This window comes from Geotrypetes seraphini, chromosome 1, assembly GCF_902459505.1.
Source record: "Geotrypetes seraphini chromosome 1, aGeoSer1.1, whole genome shotgun sequence".
Taxonomy (NCBI): Eukaryota; Metazoa; Chordata; class Amphibia; order Gymnophiona; family Dermophiidae; genus Geotrypetes; species Geotrypetes seraphini.
The window spans coordinates 539,053,903-539,071,196 of NC_047084.1; the positions used below are offsets into that span (position 1 = coordinate 539,053,903).

General features: G+C 44.1%; 1 protein-coding gene across 3 annotated transcripts in view; it reads right to left on the reverse strand.

The window, feature by feature from the left end:
* Window positions 1-16,506, reverse strand: part of EPB41L4A (erythrocyte membrane protein band 4.1 like 4A) — a 536,698-nt gene extending 520,192 nt beyond the window's left edge. The window contains exon 1 of one of the 3 annotated variants that reach the window (XM_033929128.1): window positions 16,086-16,506. In XM_033929128.1, the coding sequence (XP_033785019.1) occupies window positions 16,086-16,184 (99 nt within the window). In that variant the 5' untranslated portion in view covers window positions 16,185-16,506. The remainder of the gene's footprint in view (window positions 1-16,085) is intronic. The other 2 variants (XM_033929127.1, XM_033929129.1) reach the window with 2 other exon arrangements.
* Between the last annotated feature and the right edge of the window lie 788 nt (window positions 16,507-17,294).

Below are 17,294 nucleotides of genomic sequence, written 5' to 3' on the forward strand. Positions count from 1 at the left end.
GTTTTTATGCCTGTCCACTGGAGATTTAGGAAATAACAGTGTCCCATATAACACCACTTCATATGATAACGGAACCGTGGAGGGGCATAATAATTAAAAAAAAAAGTCTAAGTCCCCTTTTGGCCTAAGGCCCTAAATGTTGAAAGTGGAAGCAAGGAAAATGTCCATTATCAAAAAAACCGTCCAAAAGGAGGTTTCTTTGGATAATGGCCAGCCTCTATGTTCAGCTGTTTAAATGCCCAGACCACCACTACGTCTTCACTAAAAACATATAATCAACAAAAAAAAGCTTAAGTCCCAAACGCCCAACATAAGAGCTTTTAGGCAAAGAAAGAGCCAGTCCTTCGCCTAAAAGCTGGATTTTATATGTTGTCTTTTGTATTATGTTTTTGGAAACTTAATAAAACATTTTTGAACTATAAAAACAACACCGGTTACAGAATCCAACACCTCCCCCCCCCCCAACAACAATCTGGGCAGGAAGGAACCCAAGTCCTCCAGTCCTGTTGAGCCACAACCCACCCCCCCTCCCCTGACAACATTGGGGCCGGAGGGAGCCCAAGCCCTCTTGCCCCGGTGAGCTGGGCCATGAGAGAGCCCATACCTGTAAATACGTTGGCCAGATGGACGGGTCCCAAGCCCGTCCATCCAGCAGGCCCGCCATCCGTCGAATGGCGGGCCTTAGGGCCTGATTGGCCCAGCCATCTCAAACCCCACCCACAGGTGGGGCCTGAGGCGCCTGGGCCAACCGGAACCATACAGATATATTACTATACATATCCAGGACCCAAAATAGAAAATATCTCCATCCCCACTTCTACTCCCAACCCACCCTGACTTATAACACGACAGCTTGTATACAACCCTCTAGATCAGATGCCACCCAACCCCTCCCCCCCACCGCTCCCCAATTCTTTCCAAAAATTGATCCTCTATATACCCAATATTTAACAATCAATTTACCATGGACAATGTATCAAGAGCCTCAGAGTTAGTTACTTACTAGTTAATTACAAGATATTACATTACATTACATTACTGATTTCTATTCTGCCTCAACCTTGCAGTTCTGGGCGGATTACAAAAGAGACAACTGAACATTTCCAGGATAATTACAGAGAGAATTCTGGTCATTTCCAGGGGAAGTTACAAGAATAATGGAGCTATATATTTCAAGAGCTACAAGATGCTGTACAAATAGGAAATAGTGAAGATCCAGTATATATACCATTAGGGAAGCAGTTGACATGCTTGAGGCTAAAGAGAAGGGAACTGGTGAAGGGGGGAGGAGGGGGGAGTTGCGTTGAAGGGGGTACGGTTGGGGTTAAGCCATCTGTATAAATTTTTTGAAAAGGTGGGTTTTGATTTCTTTGCGAAAATATTTGTAGTCGTTTGTTGTTATCAGCAGGTTGGAGATAGTGTGGTCCAGTTTCGCTGCATGCGTCGCCAGCAGACTGTCAAATACTCTTTCGATTACATAAGTATATAAATATACCTACATTCATACATCAAATCATAATTAAACCCATATAAATACCCACCAGATTTCATTAAATTCATACAACAGAGATCATTTCATTATACCCCTTATTTTAAATGTTGAGAAATAAAATCCTCTAGCTGCTCTGGCTTCTTTAAGACTACAAAAAGATTATAATATCCAAGTCATATCAGTGAATCCAGCAGTTTCTCTCTCTCTCTATATTGTGACAGGGAAGCCCCTGTCACAAGTAAAAAGACTGTGGGTCCAGTCAGAAATACTGCCCTTAAGGCTGTAAGCTCTAAAATAAAGCCTATTTCTCCTGGTAAAAGCAGCAGGGTAGCACAACCAAATAACATGGTGGAAAAGCAGGGGTGGAGTCAGCCCAGGATTCTGGAAGGGAGGGCACTGAAACCACAAGCCAGTCCCTATTACTCCTTTCCCCAGGTTAGAGGAATCCAGGTAGAAGGGGGTGGAGCTGGTCACCGAGCCCTGCAACCAAGCAAACCTCAAATAGGCAGAAGGGAGAGTAATCAGGGAGGAGGAGGAGGCTCACCTGTTCCTGATTGTAGGAGCCCAGCAGCAAACCAAGATAGCTGCTATCTCCCTTCTTCCACCAGCCAGCCAAGAAAGCTTTCAGGACACCAGCCCCACCAGGGGAGAGAGATTACCTCCAGGGAAGTACCATAACTTTCCTAGCACGTTTTGGGGTGAGGAGCTAGAGGGTGTTCCTGAAGGGGAAAATGATTTGAGAGGGCTGGCAGGTATTCAGAGAGGGGGATGGGAAGAACCAGCAGAAGTGCAGGACTTCATAGAGAGCCCTAATCCCCTGGAGCCAGCCTGGGAAATGCTCAGTGAAGAAGGCTCTGGAGAATACATGTTGGAGGAAGACATGGACATGGAGGCTTGAGCTAGAAAAGGCATGGCAGCAGTGCCTAATTAAGTAATGCCAAAATAATTCCTTGAACCTCAGTTCTCTTAAGTGCCCTTTGAAGTAAAATTCTGGATGTTAGAGGCATGTTCGGGTGGGCGATTAAGACCTTTAGCATAAGGGAGGTTTGCCCGCACAACCTGGGTTCAGGTTGTGAACGTCCTTCAAAGGGAGGGACTAGGAGAGAAAGAGGAAAATAATAAAAGCCAAAAAAACGTTTTTTTTTCTTCTACAAAGTATAGGGAAAAGCTTGCTGACACCTGATGTGCTCAGCTGTAAAGTAACAAGCCAACTCTGGCTAGGAGAAACCCTTAACCCTAAGAGGGGACAACTCAGAAGCAGTGAAGAAACTGCAGAAGCATTTTTGGTTTGTTTTTATGATACCAATGTGTTGACAAAGCTGGTCAGTCTTGGGCAGTGGCGCACCCAGCGTGCCCGGGACTTGTGTACAATATACGGCCAGATGAATGACTAAGCCTGAGACAAGTATTCATTTCAGTGAAGTTTTGATTACTGTAATAAACCCAGTGAAGTTTGGTGAAAAGTCCAGTGTCCGGGTTTTCCTTTGACCAACCATATAAAAGGCGCTCCTAAAATCTTACCTGTGATCCGAGCCGGGGTTTCCCACCTACTTGGGGTCTGGCCCGGCCACAGGAAGTTGGTGGCAGTGGGGGGATCTAGCGCCGCCCACAGGTTGGTGAAGGAAGTGCACCAGTGAAAAAAAAAAAAAAGGGAAATTCTGGTGAATTTTTTTTTGTGATTTTGGACTTGAAAAAAAACAAAACAAAAACCCAGAGAACTATTTGTAATTTGGAGGGAGGTATTGCCACCAGATACTGTGTACAGAGTTGGGCAATACTCCTGGATTTGAATCCCAAAGTGTGGACAATTGGAGGTTTTTTTTGGAAAGACCTGAGTGCTGGAAACAGTGACATTAATGATTTTTGCTCTTTCGACTTAAACCTTTTGTGGATTACAAATATTAAGCCAGAAGGAAGTGCAACGCCAGGAGGGCGTGGTTCTAGGCGAGGACCAAGAAGTAGCAGCAAGGTGCCTAGGAGAGCAGTCTGCGGTGGAGCGGAGAGGAGTCCAGACGTGTGAGCTGTGTTCCAGAGATCCTGGTCGGAGGAGTGGCTGGGGAGGCCCTAAGATCCCAAATGCTGAGACACATCAGTCCCCAAGGTAAAAGTACTTAGGGAGGGCTGGTGTGGATTGCAGGGTAAGGGGACCAGAGAACTCTGGAAAGGGCGGAGGGAAATCCCTGAAGCTAAGAGCCGCACTTGGGTTTCCTTTTCTTTTTGGTTTACTTTCAGGATGGAGGCGTCCAAGTTCCTGACCGGATTAGAGGCGGAGATGAACAGACTCCAGCAACGGTTTCAGGACATGCTACAGTCTCAGGCCGATCTGTGGAAGACAGACCATCAAGCACAGCAAACCCGACATACAGAGCTGTTGCAGCAGATGGGGGCACAGATCCAGGCCATCACTAACCTGGCCCAGAGACCTACAGGGCCAGTGGCCGACAGCGCTGGAGCGGTTGGCGGTCCGGTAGGAACTCCTTTTGGGGAGCCGATTAGACTGAACAAATTAGCTGCAGATGATGACATTTATCGGGGCTATGGCCCAGACCATTATGAGAGACAGTTCCAAGCAGCAAAAAGGGCTCAGAAGGAGCGTCCTAGAGCCTTGATACAAGGTCTAAAAAGATGCTTCTGGAGAGCCGGGGGCATGTATCAGGGTCCAGCCAGGGGTCCGCGTGCTGGTAAATGTTTTGCCTGCGGGAAGCCAGGTCATTGGAGGCAGCAATGTCCGGCCAAGAGGAACCTGACGAACAGGGCTGGGTTCCCAATACTGGGTCTTAAGGGGGGGTGCATGATCCAGGTAAAGGTGGAGGGGGTGCCAGTAGTGGCCCTGTTAGACTCCGGGGCCAACCAATCTATCCTATCTCAGAGGGTGTGGGCACGGATCCTCAAAGCCAAGGGGCAGGAGATAGATAGACCTCAAGGGAAATCACACATACAATGCATGCATGGAACCTCCTTACCTTATGAGATAAAGAAAGTCTGGGTGGAATATCAAGGGAGAAAGCATGACTTGAATATGGCACTTATGCCAAGGCCCCCATATGAAGTGATCTTGGGGCGGGAGTGGCCCTATTTCTGGGACTGCTTTCGCGCTCAGGGAGGTAGGGCTCCAGTAGGGTCCGAAGGGAAGTTAGCCAAAATTTTTCCCCTGGAAGATAGTATTCTGGAGAAGCCTTCCCAGAAGAGGCCCAAGAGTAGGTCCGAGAGGAGAGCTGATAAGAAGGCCTGTTGCCAAAGCAAGGGGGGAGAAGGTCAACTGCCTTGGAAACCCTGGGTACCCTATGAGGTAGCGCAACGGTTCCCTACCTTAGGCCGGGAGCAAAGGGGGGATTCCACATTGAGTTATGCTATAGAGCAGTGGGAGGAAATAGGAAGAGGATCCCGCCAATTCCGGGTGATGGGAGGTCTGCTGTACCAGGTGGGGTGGAATCCCAGGGCTAGGCGTAAACAAAGGCGCTTAGTAGTGCCGGCTGTCTTTAGGAGACAGATATTTTGGGCCATTCATAGAGACCTGGGGAAAGCTCACCTACCCCAAGACCCTACGGTTAAATGGCTGCAGGCCCAATTTTATTGGCCGGGCCTAGAGCAAGAGGTGAGAAAGTGGTGCAAGGAATGCTCTGAATGTAATAAGGGTATTGAGCTTCCTACAGGAGGCGGTGCAGAGGCTTCCCCAGGGTCTAGTTGCAAGGAAGTCCAGATAGCGGTAGCCCAGCAAGCCGCTAGGAAGCCAGTGTTAAAGTTCATGAGGCTATCCTCTAAAGCCAGGATGCCAGCTCGGGCTACTCCGTGCTCAGCGGGAATAGATTTAAGCAGTATCCAGGACCTTAAAGTACCCAAGGGGGGCAGAGGATTAGTGAACACGGGCCTGGTAGTAGGATTACCTGAGGGGTGTTATGGGCGCATTGCGCCGAGGTCGGGATTGGCGCTCCAGCATGGGATCCACATTGGGGCTGGAGTGATCGACCCGGATTTCCGAGGTCCCTTAAAGATTCTAGTCATGAATCTAGGGGAAAAAGAATACAAGATAAAAGAGGGAGATTGGATTGCCCAACTTATATGTGAGCGTGCCATGATTCCTGAGCTGAAGGAAGAGGAAATAAGAACGGACACAACTCGAGGGGAGCAAGGATGGGGCTCCTCAGATTCGAAAGTGGGGACAGGGAAAGAACCTATACCCAAAAAGATCCTGTCACGTATAGGGGAAGGACACTCAGAGGGGGGTGACCTGGAAAGGACTAATAGTGTTTTAAGTAGGGGGGTATGTGACAGGGAAGCCCCTGTCACAAGTAAAAAGACTGTGGGTCCAGTCAGAAATACTGCCCTTAAGGCTGTAAGCTCTAAAATAAAGCCTATTTCTCCTGGTAAAAGCAGCAGGGTAGCACAACCAAATAACATGGTGGAAAAGCAGGGGTGGAGTCAGCCCAGGATTCTGGAAGGGAGGGCACTGAAACCCCAAGCCAGTCCCTATTACTCCTTTCCCCAGGTTAGAGGAATCCAGGTAGAAGGGGGTGGAGCTGGTCACCGAGCCCTGCAACCAAGCAAACCTCAAATAGGCAGAAGGGAGAGTAATCAGGGAGGAGGAGGAGGCTCACCTGTTCCTGATTGTAGGAGCCCAGCAGCAAACCAAGATAGCTGCTATCTCCCTTCTTCCACCAGCCAGCCAAGAAAGCTTTCAGGACACCAGCCCCACCAGGGGAGAGAGATTACCTCCAGGGAAGTACCATAACTTTCCTAGCACGTTTTGGGGTGAGGAGCTAGAGGGTGTTCCTGAAGGGGAAAATGATTTGAGAGGGCTGGCAGGTATTCAGAGAGGGGGATGGGAAGAACCAGCAGAAGTGCAGGACTTCATAGAGAGCCCTAATCCCCTGGAGCCAGCCTGGGAAATGCTCAGTGAAGAAGGCTCTGGAGAATACATGTTGGAGGAAGACATGGACATGGAGGCTTGAGCTAGAAAAGGCATGGCAGCAGTGCCTAATTAAGTAATGCCAAAATAATTCCTTGAACCTCAGTTCTCTTAAGTGCCCTTTGAAGTAAAATTCTGGATGTTAGAGGCATGTTCGGGTGGGCGATTAAGACCTTTAGCATAAGGGAGGTTTGCCCGCACAACCTGGGTTCAGGTTGTGAACGTCCTTCAAAGGGAGGGACTAGGAGAGAAAGAGGAAAATAATAAAAGCCAAAAAACGTTTTTTTTTCTTCTACAAAGTATAGGGAAAAGCTTGCTGACACCTGATGTGCTCAGCTGTAAAGTAACAAGCCAACTCTGGCTAGGAGAAACCCTTAACCCTAAGAGGGGACAACTCAGAAGCAGTGAAGAAACTGCAGAAGCATTTTTGGTTTGTTTTTATGATACCAATGTGTTGACAAAGCTGGTCAGTCTTGGGCAGTGGCGCACCCAGCGTGCCCGGGACTTGTGTACAATATACGGCCAGATGAATGACTAAGCCTGAGACAAGTATTCATTTCAGTGAAGTTTTGATTACTGTAATAAACCCAGTGAAGTTTGGTGAAAAGTCCAGTGTCCGGGTTTTCCTTTGACCAACCATATAAAAGGCGCTCCTAAAATCTTACCTGTGATCCGAGCCGGGGTTTCCCACCTACTTGGGGTCTGGCCCGGCCACAATATATATATATCAAATCATAACTGAACCCATAAAAATACCATTTAAAAATTTATGAATCCAATATTTTATCATTACACCTCAGAACTATAGTAATAACAAATATAATCAAATTAGTATGTCATGTTCATAGGAATTAAAAAAGCTATTAGAGAATAAAGTTTATACTTTAAAAAGATTACAAAAAGCTTGTGAAATCCAAATGAGGAAAAGGTAAGAAATATACATTCCACTCCTAACAGATATCTATCTAAGTTATATAAAAGTGCCTCTATTATTATTATTTTTTTTTTTTATTTCTTTATTCATTTTAAAGCCATAAGTAAGTGTAATAAAATGCAATCATATAATTCTATAAAAGCACTTAAATACAATTACAATTATAGTCTATGACAAAAAAATTATACCCCCCCCTCCATAATTATATCTAAGAACTACACTCTAATTGAGAATTGAAAAATACATTCCAACCCGCCCTGGACGTGTATGACCAAAGGGCATAATCAGCAATCACTCTTTGCAAAATTTTGTCAAATCTTCAGAAACTTCTTATAATATCCCCGATATATGGCCATATTACGTTCCATCTTAAAAACATGACACGTTAAAGCTTGAATAGAGGCACTTAATGGCACATTTATGATTCTAAAAGTGCCTCTATTCAAGCTTTAACTTACATAGCCCAAGGTTGGCAGAACAGCTAGGATATACTTCTCGAAAAAAAACAAAACCCCAACCATAACAAACTTATTAATAAACTCAATCACATACCCCAGTCAACCCACCCTAAGACTTCTGGGAGTGATGATAGACAGAAGCTGTACCATGCAACTACAAATCAACAAAACAATACAGAAATCATTCACGGTCATGCAAAACTTAAGGCAAACCCAAAAATTCTACGACAGAAAACAATTCCAGCTCATGGTCCAACCTCTAGTCCTAGGACTTCTAGATTGCTGCAACATCCTCTATCTCCTCTGCCCCGCAGTCATGATAAAACAATTACAAACAGTACAAAAAACTGAGACTGATCTATTCGCTGAAGAAATACAACCATATTACCGCCACATACCTCGTCTCACAATGGCTCCCAATACAAGCAAGAATACTATTCAAATTTTACTGTCTACTATTTAAAGCCATGAATGGAGACAGCCCAGCTTATATGAACAACTGCCTTATCCGAACTACCACAACCAGGCAAAGGAGAACCCAGACACAATTCATGCACCCCCCAATCAGAGGCATCAAACGCAAAAAAAAGTACGATGGCCTAATGGCCACGCAGGCAGTGAAACTAGACCGCCAACTATCCAATCTACTGACCACGACACCAAACTACAAAACTTTCAGAAAAGAAATAAAAACCCTGCTATTCAAGAAATCCATCAAAACAAACTAACACCACAGGAAGCACTTCAGTCCCCCAAAGTAACCCGTTCAACTCTGTAACTCTTCTGGAAATGTCCAGATAACCTCTTATGTAATCCTCCTTGAACCACAAGGTAATGGCGGAATAAAAGTCACTAATTTAATGTAATGTAATATTAAAAATATTACTGAACTTCTGTCATTACACTAAACCTTATAGCAATGGACCCAGTAGTTACTCTTATAACTTTCCTTCGCTGTTCTTCGGTATCCAGGGTGACAGGGAAAACCGCTATTCTCCTCATATTAATATTTAGGATCGGCTAACACCCATAAGAGTTGCAGTATTGCCAGCCCAAAGTTCAGCTAATCTATTTCATTCAGACCGGTAAAGAGAATAATGAAACATGCAGGTGAAAAATTCTTCATCAGGATGCTTCTGGTATCCAATGAAAGACACAGATTCATAACAGTTCTATTCTCTGTCTTTGTTTCATTTTTGTTTTATCAGGCTGCTTGTAACTCCCTGCTTCACTTATCAATGCAGAACATATGTATAGTAAAAATAAATTATGTTCTTTCCGCCCCTGGCCTATAATGAAGTAAGACATTCACACACTCCCACGCAGACAGATCAATTGGCATGCCCAAATAAAGGTCAATTTCTGCATAGGCAAAATAAATCCCACAGTGCTATCCTTAGGGGCTTACATGGCCTCACCGCCACTTTCACCTGCGCTCTCTGGTTTCTCTGCTGCGCTTCTTTCATTCATTGTTATGAGGACTTTGGCTTAGTCACGACTTTCCTTACACATCCTGCAACGACCGGCAGGCTGCATCACTGCTTGCACAGAAGCCCCTCGGCCGTTAACTCCATATCCGCGCTAGCGAAACCACTTCACAGCCCCGGAAGTGAACAGAGACTGACGTAAGCAGCCTCCAATCAGAGCGCTGCCAAATGAATCCTGCCCATACACACAGTATCAAGATCCATTGGCTAGTTAAAAAAAATAGAATAATCATTCAGAGAGGCACTTTCCATACTGAGTATAATCAAAAATAAAATAAAACACGAATAAGGGAATGAAACTAATATATATATATATATATATTAAAAAAATATAAAATTTGTAACATAAATTACAGTATCAAAGTCTGAATATTCTGTCATAGGATCCAAGTGCTGAGAAATAAATTCCTCTAACTTCGTTGGCTCCTCGTAGTGGGTAGTTTACCATTAAAAGTCACTTTCATCACTGCAGGATATAGGAGCCTGTACCTGACTCCCAGCTGATGCAGCTGAAGTCTCAACAGAAGAAATTGTCTCCTCCAACTTGCTGTTTCATTCGCAAAATCTGGTACAAAATGAATTTTGTGATCGTGCCATTTCAGCTCCTGTGACTTTTTAGCCATATTTAAAATTGTAAGTGCCTTCTGAAACCGGAGCATTTTAAAGATCAAAGGCCGAGGGCTGTTTTTACCATTGGTAGTCTTCATTGGAACTCTGTGAGCTCTCTCTCTAGCGGGAAATGGAGCTTCAAAAGGAAATAATTTTGGTATTAAGTCCTCCAGAAAAGAGGTGAGGTTTGCTCCTTCCAACTTCTCAGGTAATTCCAAAAGTCGTATGTTATATCTTCGGCTTCTGTTATTTGCGTCCTCAAGCTCTCTGGAAATACGAGTTAGATCATTGCTGTCTGTTTGAATCTTGTTCAAACAGTTTTCCAGTTCAACAATCTTAAGTTCCATCAAATCAGTTTTTTTCACATACCTTTAATTGATTGGATAAGGTATGGACCTCCTCCTTTACCAACTTCAATTCTGAATTATTTTCTTTTAGCATATCTTTCAGGCACTTAAATTCAGCCATCATTAACTCAAATTCAGACGGATCTTTAGGCAGGGGTATTTTAGATAGAGTGACTGGATCTTGCTTAGACTGCTTCACATTTCCCCCTGTTGCGAATGCTGCAGCAATTTTCGTCTGCCTTCCTGTAGCCATTCTTGAAGGAAGTATAGTTAGGAATAAAAATATACCTTTTTAGAGGAAAGATTTTTCCTTAAGCAGTGCCTAAACAGCTTAATGGAGCAGATGGAGGAGGAGCTCTGGAATCAGCCGACCATCTTTGGCTGCAGCCAAGCCATGCCCCCCCCTGCCCCCAATGTCCTCTGATTTTACCATTTTTCCTTTCTCTGGAAAAGATTTTGTTCTACGTTAATACTTTTCAAGTATTTGAACGTCTGAATCATATCTCCCCTGTCCCTCCTTTTCTCTAAGGCAGGGGTGTCCAACCTTTTAGCTTCCCTGGGCCGCATTGGCCCAAAAAATGTTTCTGGAGCCGCACAAACATGCAAACGCTGCAGCAAGACAGAGGAGGGAGCCGGCAAGACAGTAAACACCCAGTGGCAGCAGAGGAAAACACTGCATCGCCCTCAACTGGGGCCGCACAAAATACCTCACTGGGCCGAATGCGGCCCTCGGGTCACAGGTTGGACAGGGCTTCCAGTCTCTCCTCATACATCTTTTGGCGCAAACCTCCTATCATTTTCATCGCCCTCCTCTGGACCGCTTCAAGCCTTTTTGTGTCCTTCGCCAGATACGGTCTCCAAAACTGAACAGAATACTCCAAGTGGGGTCTCACCAATGACCTGTACAGGGGCAACAACACCTTCGTTTTTCTACTGGTTATGCCTCTCTTTATACAGCCCAGCATCCTTCTGGCAGCAGCCACTGCCTTGTCGCACTGTTTTTTTTGCCTTTAGATCTTCGGACACTATCACCCCAAGGTTCCTCTCCCCATCCGTGCATATCAGCCTCTCACCTCCCAGCATATACGGCTCCTTCCAATTATTAATCCCCAAATGCATTACTCTGCATTTCTTTGCATTGAATTTTAGTTGCCAGATATTAGACTATTCCTCTAACTTTTGTAGATCCTTTTTCATGTTTTCCACTCCCTCCTCGGTGTCTACTCCGTTACAAATCTTGGTATCATCGGCAAAAAGGCAAACCTTTCCTTCTAACCCTTCGGCAATGTTGCTCATAAACATATTGGATAGGACCGGTCCTAGCACCGAACCCTTAGGGACTCCACTACTCACCTTTCCTTCCTCCGAGCGACTTTCATTAACCACAACCCTCTGGTGTCTGTCCGTCAACAAGTTTCTAATCCAGTTCTCCACTTTGGGTCCTAACTTCAGCCCTTCAAGTTTGTTCAAGAGCCTCCTAGCATTCAGGACAACTAGACACATTGCACTAGAACTGTTTTTATGTTTATTTGTTTTACTTATTTGTATCCCACCTTTCCCAAACCGGGTCACAATGAAATACATACACAGTCCAAACACATACAAAACAGTAATCTCAAAAATTCACAGTACATACAGAACAGTGATATAGAACTTAAAAAAATCTCAAGGCATCCAGTGCCTACATCCAACATATAATTCCACTCCCATATTTCATCTTACAGAAAAGGTGTCTTCTTAACAATTTTTTAAAGCTACTTAATCTTGTCTGCTGACATATGTATCGAGGAAGATTATTCCACTCTTAGGGACCTATACAAGAAAACATGCTAACTCTGGACATTTTCAACCTCAACTGTTTCACTGTCAGGATATATAAATCAACATGAATCGCAGAATGAAGTGTGCGCTGTGGCTCATATGGCAGAATGCTATCCACTAAATATTTCGGTGCCTGGTTATGTACGCACAGATACACCATCACCAAAAGTTTACAGTGCATCCGATATTCCAATTTCAACCAATACAGTGATATATAGCATTCTGTCACATGATCACGTTTTCTCAAACAAAATACTGTTCGAACAATCGAGTTCTGTGCAACCTGTAATGCACATGACATCGACGCAGGTATACCCAGAAATACTGTTACAGCAGATTCTAGACACATTGAACTAGACTAGACTAAGACACACTAACAAATTATTGTGCATTAAGTGCTATGCAGCTGAAAAGGTATTTAATGGGCTGTGTGGCATTTAGTGCATACTAAATCCATTAATGTGCCAAAGTAAAAAGGATCCCTGTGTAAACTGTACTTAGCAGATATAACATACCTCGAGCTGGTTGAACAAGACATGAAATCTCAATAAAGTGGACCCTGTCTAGGAGTGGGTTGGATGGGGATGTGTCAAGCCGATGCATCTACTGGAACTGGGGATGGGAGGACAATTCTCATCATTCCAGCCGCTGCGAGATAAGTGGGCCCTTCAGAATAAGCATTTTATGGCTCATCTTCAAAAGAGACATTACTGGTACTCCACCCAAAGGATTTATGGGGATAAGTGAAGGGCTGGACATTTAGACCAATACTTGTTAAAGCTCCTTACCTCATTAATCAACCTGGCTATGTGGTATAAAATTTTGAAAATGACAACACCCCTGGAAGATGGGGTAGTGAAATGGACAAAGAATATACTCACCCCAACTGTTAGATCTCTTTAACACCATATATAGGATGATTAAGTCAACTGATTTGCAGAAAATGCAATTTAAATTACTTCACAAAGCTTATATAACGAGAGTTCATGGAGCTTACATGAGATTTTGGGAGAGGAACATTGTTACATTCATTTTTAGAGAGTGTTCTACCTTGACTATACAATACAGTACAGAGCCATATATACTGCAATTTTCTGCAAGAAATCTGTGTGGTTTACAATAAGATTTTAATCAAGTTTTGGAAGTTACATTTTTAGAGTGAGAGATGGTTGTTAAGAGCAAGGGGTGGAAGATAAGAGAGTGGTTATAGGGAGAAGAAGTATGTCTTTCGTTTCTTCCTGAAGTCAAGGTATGTGGTGACTTGTCTTAGTTGTACTGGCAATATGTTCCAAATGAGATGACCTTGATATTCAAAGGTAGCCTCAAACATCTTCTTCCGCCATACTTTTTGAAGTAATGGGAAGGGTAGTTTGAATGATTGATTTGGAGGTGACTGCAGCAGCAGAGCAGTATTTCAGTGACTAGACATCAGAGTATTTTTTGGAAGGTTTACAGAAACTTTAGACGCGATGTGCCAAATGTGTTAAACTTAGGGGCAAATATGTGGAATAACTTGTAAGTTTCATGACTCCATGTCTCTTCTTGTTTGGGTTGAGAATTTTTCAGCATCCTCTCATATAATTGAAAAAATATTTCCTGAAATTCTCACATGCACATTAATTTAAAAACAAAATCCCTGCTATTAACAGTTTTCAAGTTCAGCAATGAAAATTACATACATATCCTCTGAAAGAGCACTCAGGAGTTCAGGAAAAAAAAAAAAAAAGAACATTAACCCTTTCAGGACCATAAGGATCGTAGGCCAATTTTTGTGGTTTTGATGACATTTTTATGGTAAAAAGGGCTTGCAGATGCCAAAAAATTGATTTTTTTTGTGAAATATCATTATTTTTATTTAAAAAAATCACACTTCTGGCTTATGGACAGTGTGGCAAGTGAATCTTCTCGTCAATCTGGCAACGACGCTAATGAATGAATGTCGGAACCAGTTTGTTTACATAAAGGCAGTATCATATGGAATCCGTACATATCAAATTTAGAACTGTAGACTATCCCAATCAAAATTTATAGGATTTTAAAGTTATGGGACAAATATGTCCCTTGGTCCTGAAAGGGTTAAAAAAAAATATATTTCACAAAACAATCTTAACTTTCGTACTGGTCTCCATTTGAAAAGTAAAAATTGATAAAGATGGGTTGAAACATGACAAATCTTTCCAAATTAAACATTGTTAAATTGAGCTTCTGCCACAAAACAACCTCTTGTAAAAGGAGATGAGAGACAGAGACCTTGGATAGCGAGTAACGTGGTTTACGAGTGTTTTGCAAGACAAGCAAAACATTTTCTTAAATTTTATCTCAATAAACGAGCATTGTCTTGCAGTGCAAGCACACATATGTGCGTCACATCACTGATCGCGTCCGAACGCAATACATGCGCCCGCAGTTCAAGCGCGCACAACATACGCACAATATATGCGCGTAACATCACTGATCACGTCTGAACATAATACATGCGCCCGCAGTTCAAGCGCGCACATCATACGGACATCTCACACTGAGCGCAGCTGAACGTAATAAAAGCATCACACCCAATTCACCCGCAGTGTAGCGACTGTTCAAAACGAGTGAGATCTTGCAATACAAGTACGAACAGTACTGTATTTTCTATTAAAGTTTTTGGGCTGTGGAACGAATCGTCCGAGTTTCCATTATTTCCTATGGGGAAATTTGCTTTGATATACGAGTGCTTTGGAATTTGGATTACGAGCATGCTTCTAGAACAAATTATGCTCGCAAACCAAAGGTACCATTGTACTCTAAATAAATAAATCTTAGCAGTCAACACAGTGTTTTAGATAGAACTAAGAGTTCTGGCTATTCCTTCAGCTTTAGTTAGAATTCCAAAGTGTACTACTTCTTATTAACGTGTATTCTTTGCCTAAACTATTCGATATTCTTCTCACCCTAGATATCAAAGTAGTATTACTTACTCCATTGGAAAAAACACCTCTAAAGCCACAGTGCGACAATGGTGGAATTATGTCTGTCAGATTGCTACTTATGAATCTTAATTAGCGCAACACCATGGTACCATAGTTCTCTTTTACTCTTCTTAAATATTGTGATTTAATCCTGACTTTACATTTATAATTTTTCTCCAATTCATTATTCTAGGTGATGGCACTATAGCTTTATTTTGCTATATTCCCCATTCACCCGTGTCATTATACTCTTAGCCATCCTATGCTCCACTCAGTTTATTAATGTTATTGTTATTCTCACTTGCATCTGTGAAACTTAATAAAAAAAATCATTGAACTGGTGAGACTACCTCATATATAATCATTGCAAGGTGGACTAGATGGACATTTAAACAATGGGCAAGTCCTGGAGAAACTGACCGAAGAGTCAGGCCAAAAGATCCATAGAGCTGGCCATCCCAGTTCTGATAACAACAAACACTGGTTCTGGGAGAATGCAGATCTGGAGAGCAGAATGGCTAGCTCATCCTGTCATCCCCTTCCATACCTTTGGGATTGTGACTGAACGCCCAACCCTCCTCCCTCTCACTGTCAGATTCATGTGCCCAGACTATTGGAAAGGAAGAAGTGTCGGACTGACTCCTTGTTACACACGGGCACCTCCCGAAGCAGGCCTGCAGCAGCTCATATTTTCATGCCAGTTGCCAGGGTACTGGTATTGTCCTAAGGAAGAGCTACTTTCCACTTTCACAAAGGTGGGGGCACCCACAGCATGTTCCCACACTCTGAAGTTTGAGCGAGCCACGGTCACGATCAGAGTGCACACACAGGGAAAGTGCACGTGAGACTTCTTGCACTTTACCGGAACAGAAGCTAAAGTTAACACTCGCCCTTGACAGGAGTGACTGTGCCTCCCCCCCCCCCCCCCCGTGACCCACGGCCTCCAGACAAGGAGGTGCAGGTGGCGGCTCGTCCAGGACCTTTTTTGCGGCTCCTCGCTTGCCACCTGCATCTCCCAGCGCCCAGTCATCCCCTTCGACTCTCCCCAAACAAAAGCTTCCTTCGCCAAGTGCCGCTGCCGCTTACCTTGACACCTTGCTGCTGGCTGGTGAGAGTCAGTTTGGACTCATCCAGAAGCAAAACTTCGCAATAAAATTCCTCCGGGACGGCGCAGAAACAACCCATCACTGCGCCCACAGAGCTCCGGCAACTACCAGGAGGGACAGGTCGATCCCCACCCCCCCTGCCCAGGGAGGGTGCGAGAGGAGGACCCAGGTGCTCAGAGCCACAAGCCACCGGAGGCAACACAAAATACCGGCGATAGTCCGCCGGCACCCCGATGGGCAGAGCTCATCCTCTCCGACAGCGGCCACTGCACAGAAACTACCACTCAGGCTATAGCAGCTGCCTATAGAATAAAGAGCGGGGGGGGGGGGGAAGAGAGATCCCGTGACGTCATCCGCCGCCGGGCGCACTCCATCCCTCCCACCTGAAGCGGCTGGTAACGAGCGGCCGGCGGGCGCCTCCTAGTGTCACTGTGTGTGAAGCGCTTGGCAGCCGCCAGAGGGAAGGCTTAGTGCGGCCTCGCCCAGCCCAGCCTCGCTCTGGCGCCCATGAAAACAAAGGCGAGTTCGACAGGTGCATCCACTTGCTCTCCGTCAGCTACTTACTGCTTGCTGGAGATATTTTTTTTTTCCTTTGTTACTTTCATGAAATTATCTCAAGACGCCTGCTTGTTCGAGAACACATACATGTCCTGCTTTTCAGTATGGTTATTATACAGCAGAAAAGCAATTCAGGCAGACCTGGGAGAGAAAATGACTGCGCCATAGTTGTCTGAATACCTTAAATCAGTGTTTTTCAACCTTTTTTGGGCAAAGGCACAATTGTTTCATGAAAAAAAATCACGAGGCACACCACCATTAGAAAATGTTAAAAAATTTAACTCTCTGCCTATATTGACTATATATAAAGTAATTCTCTTGAATAGGAATCCAATAAACACAAAGAAAGTATTTTATAATTACTTTATTACGAAATAAAAATTATAAAATACTTTATTCAGTGCGAAACCTGGGCCTGTTTGGCTGAACACAAAGCTGATATTCTGGCTGGAATCGAAGAAAGACACACACGTAGCTCTTCGTCAACAGCTCTCAGTCTCTCTCTGTATTTGGTTTTTATAGCATACAAAAATAGACAAATATACCCTCCATCCTTTTTATTAAACCACAATAGCAGTTTTTAGCGCAGGGAGCTGCGCTGAATGTCCAGCGCTGCTCTTGACGCTCATAG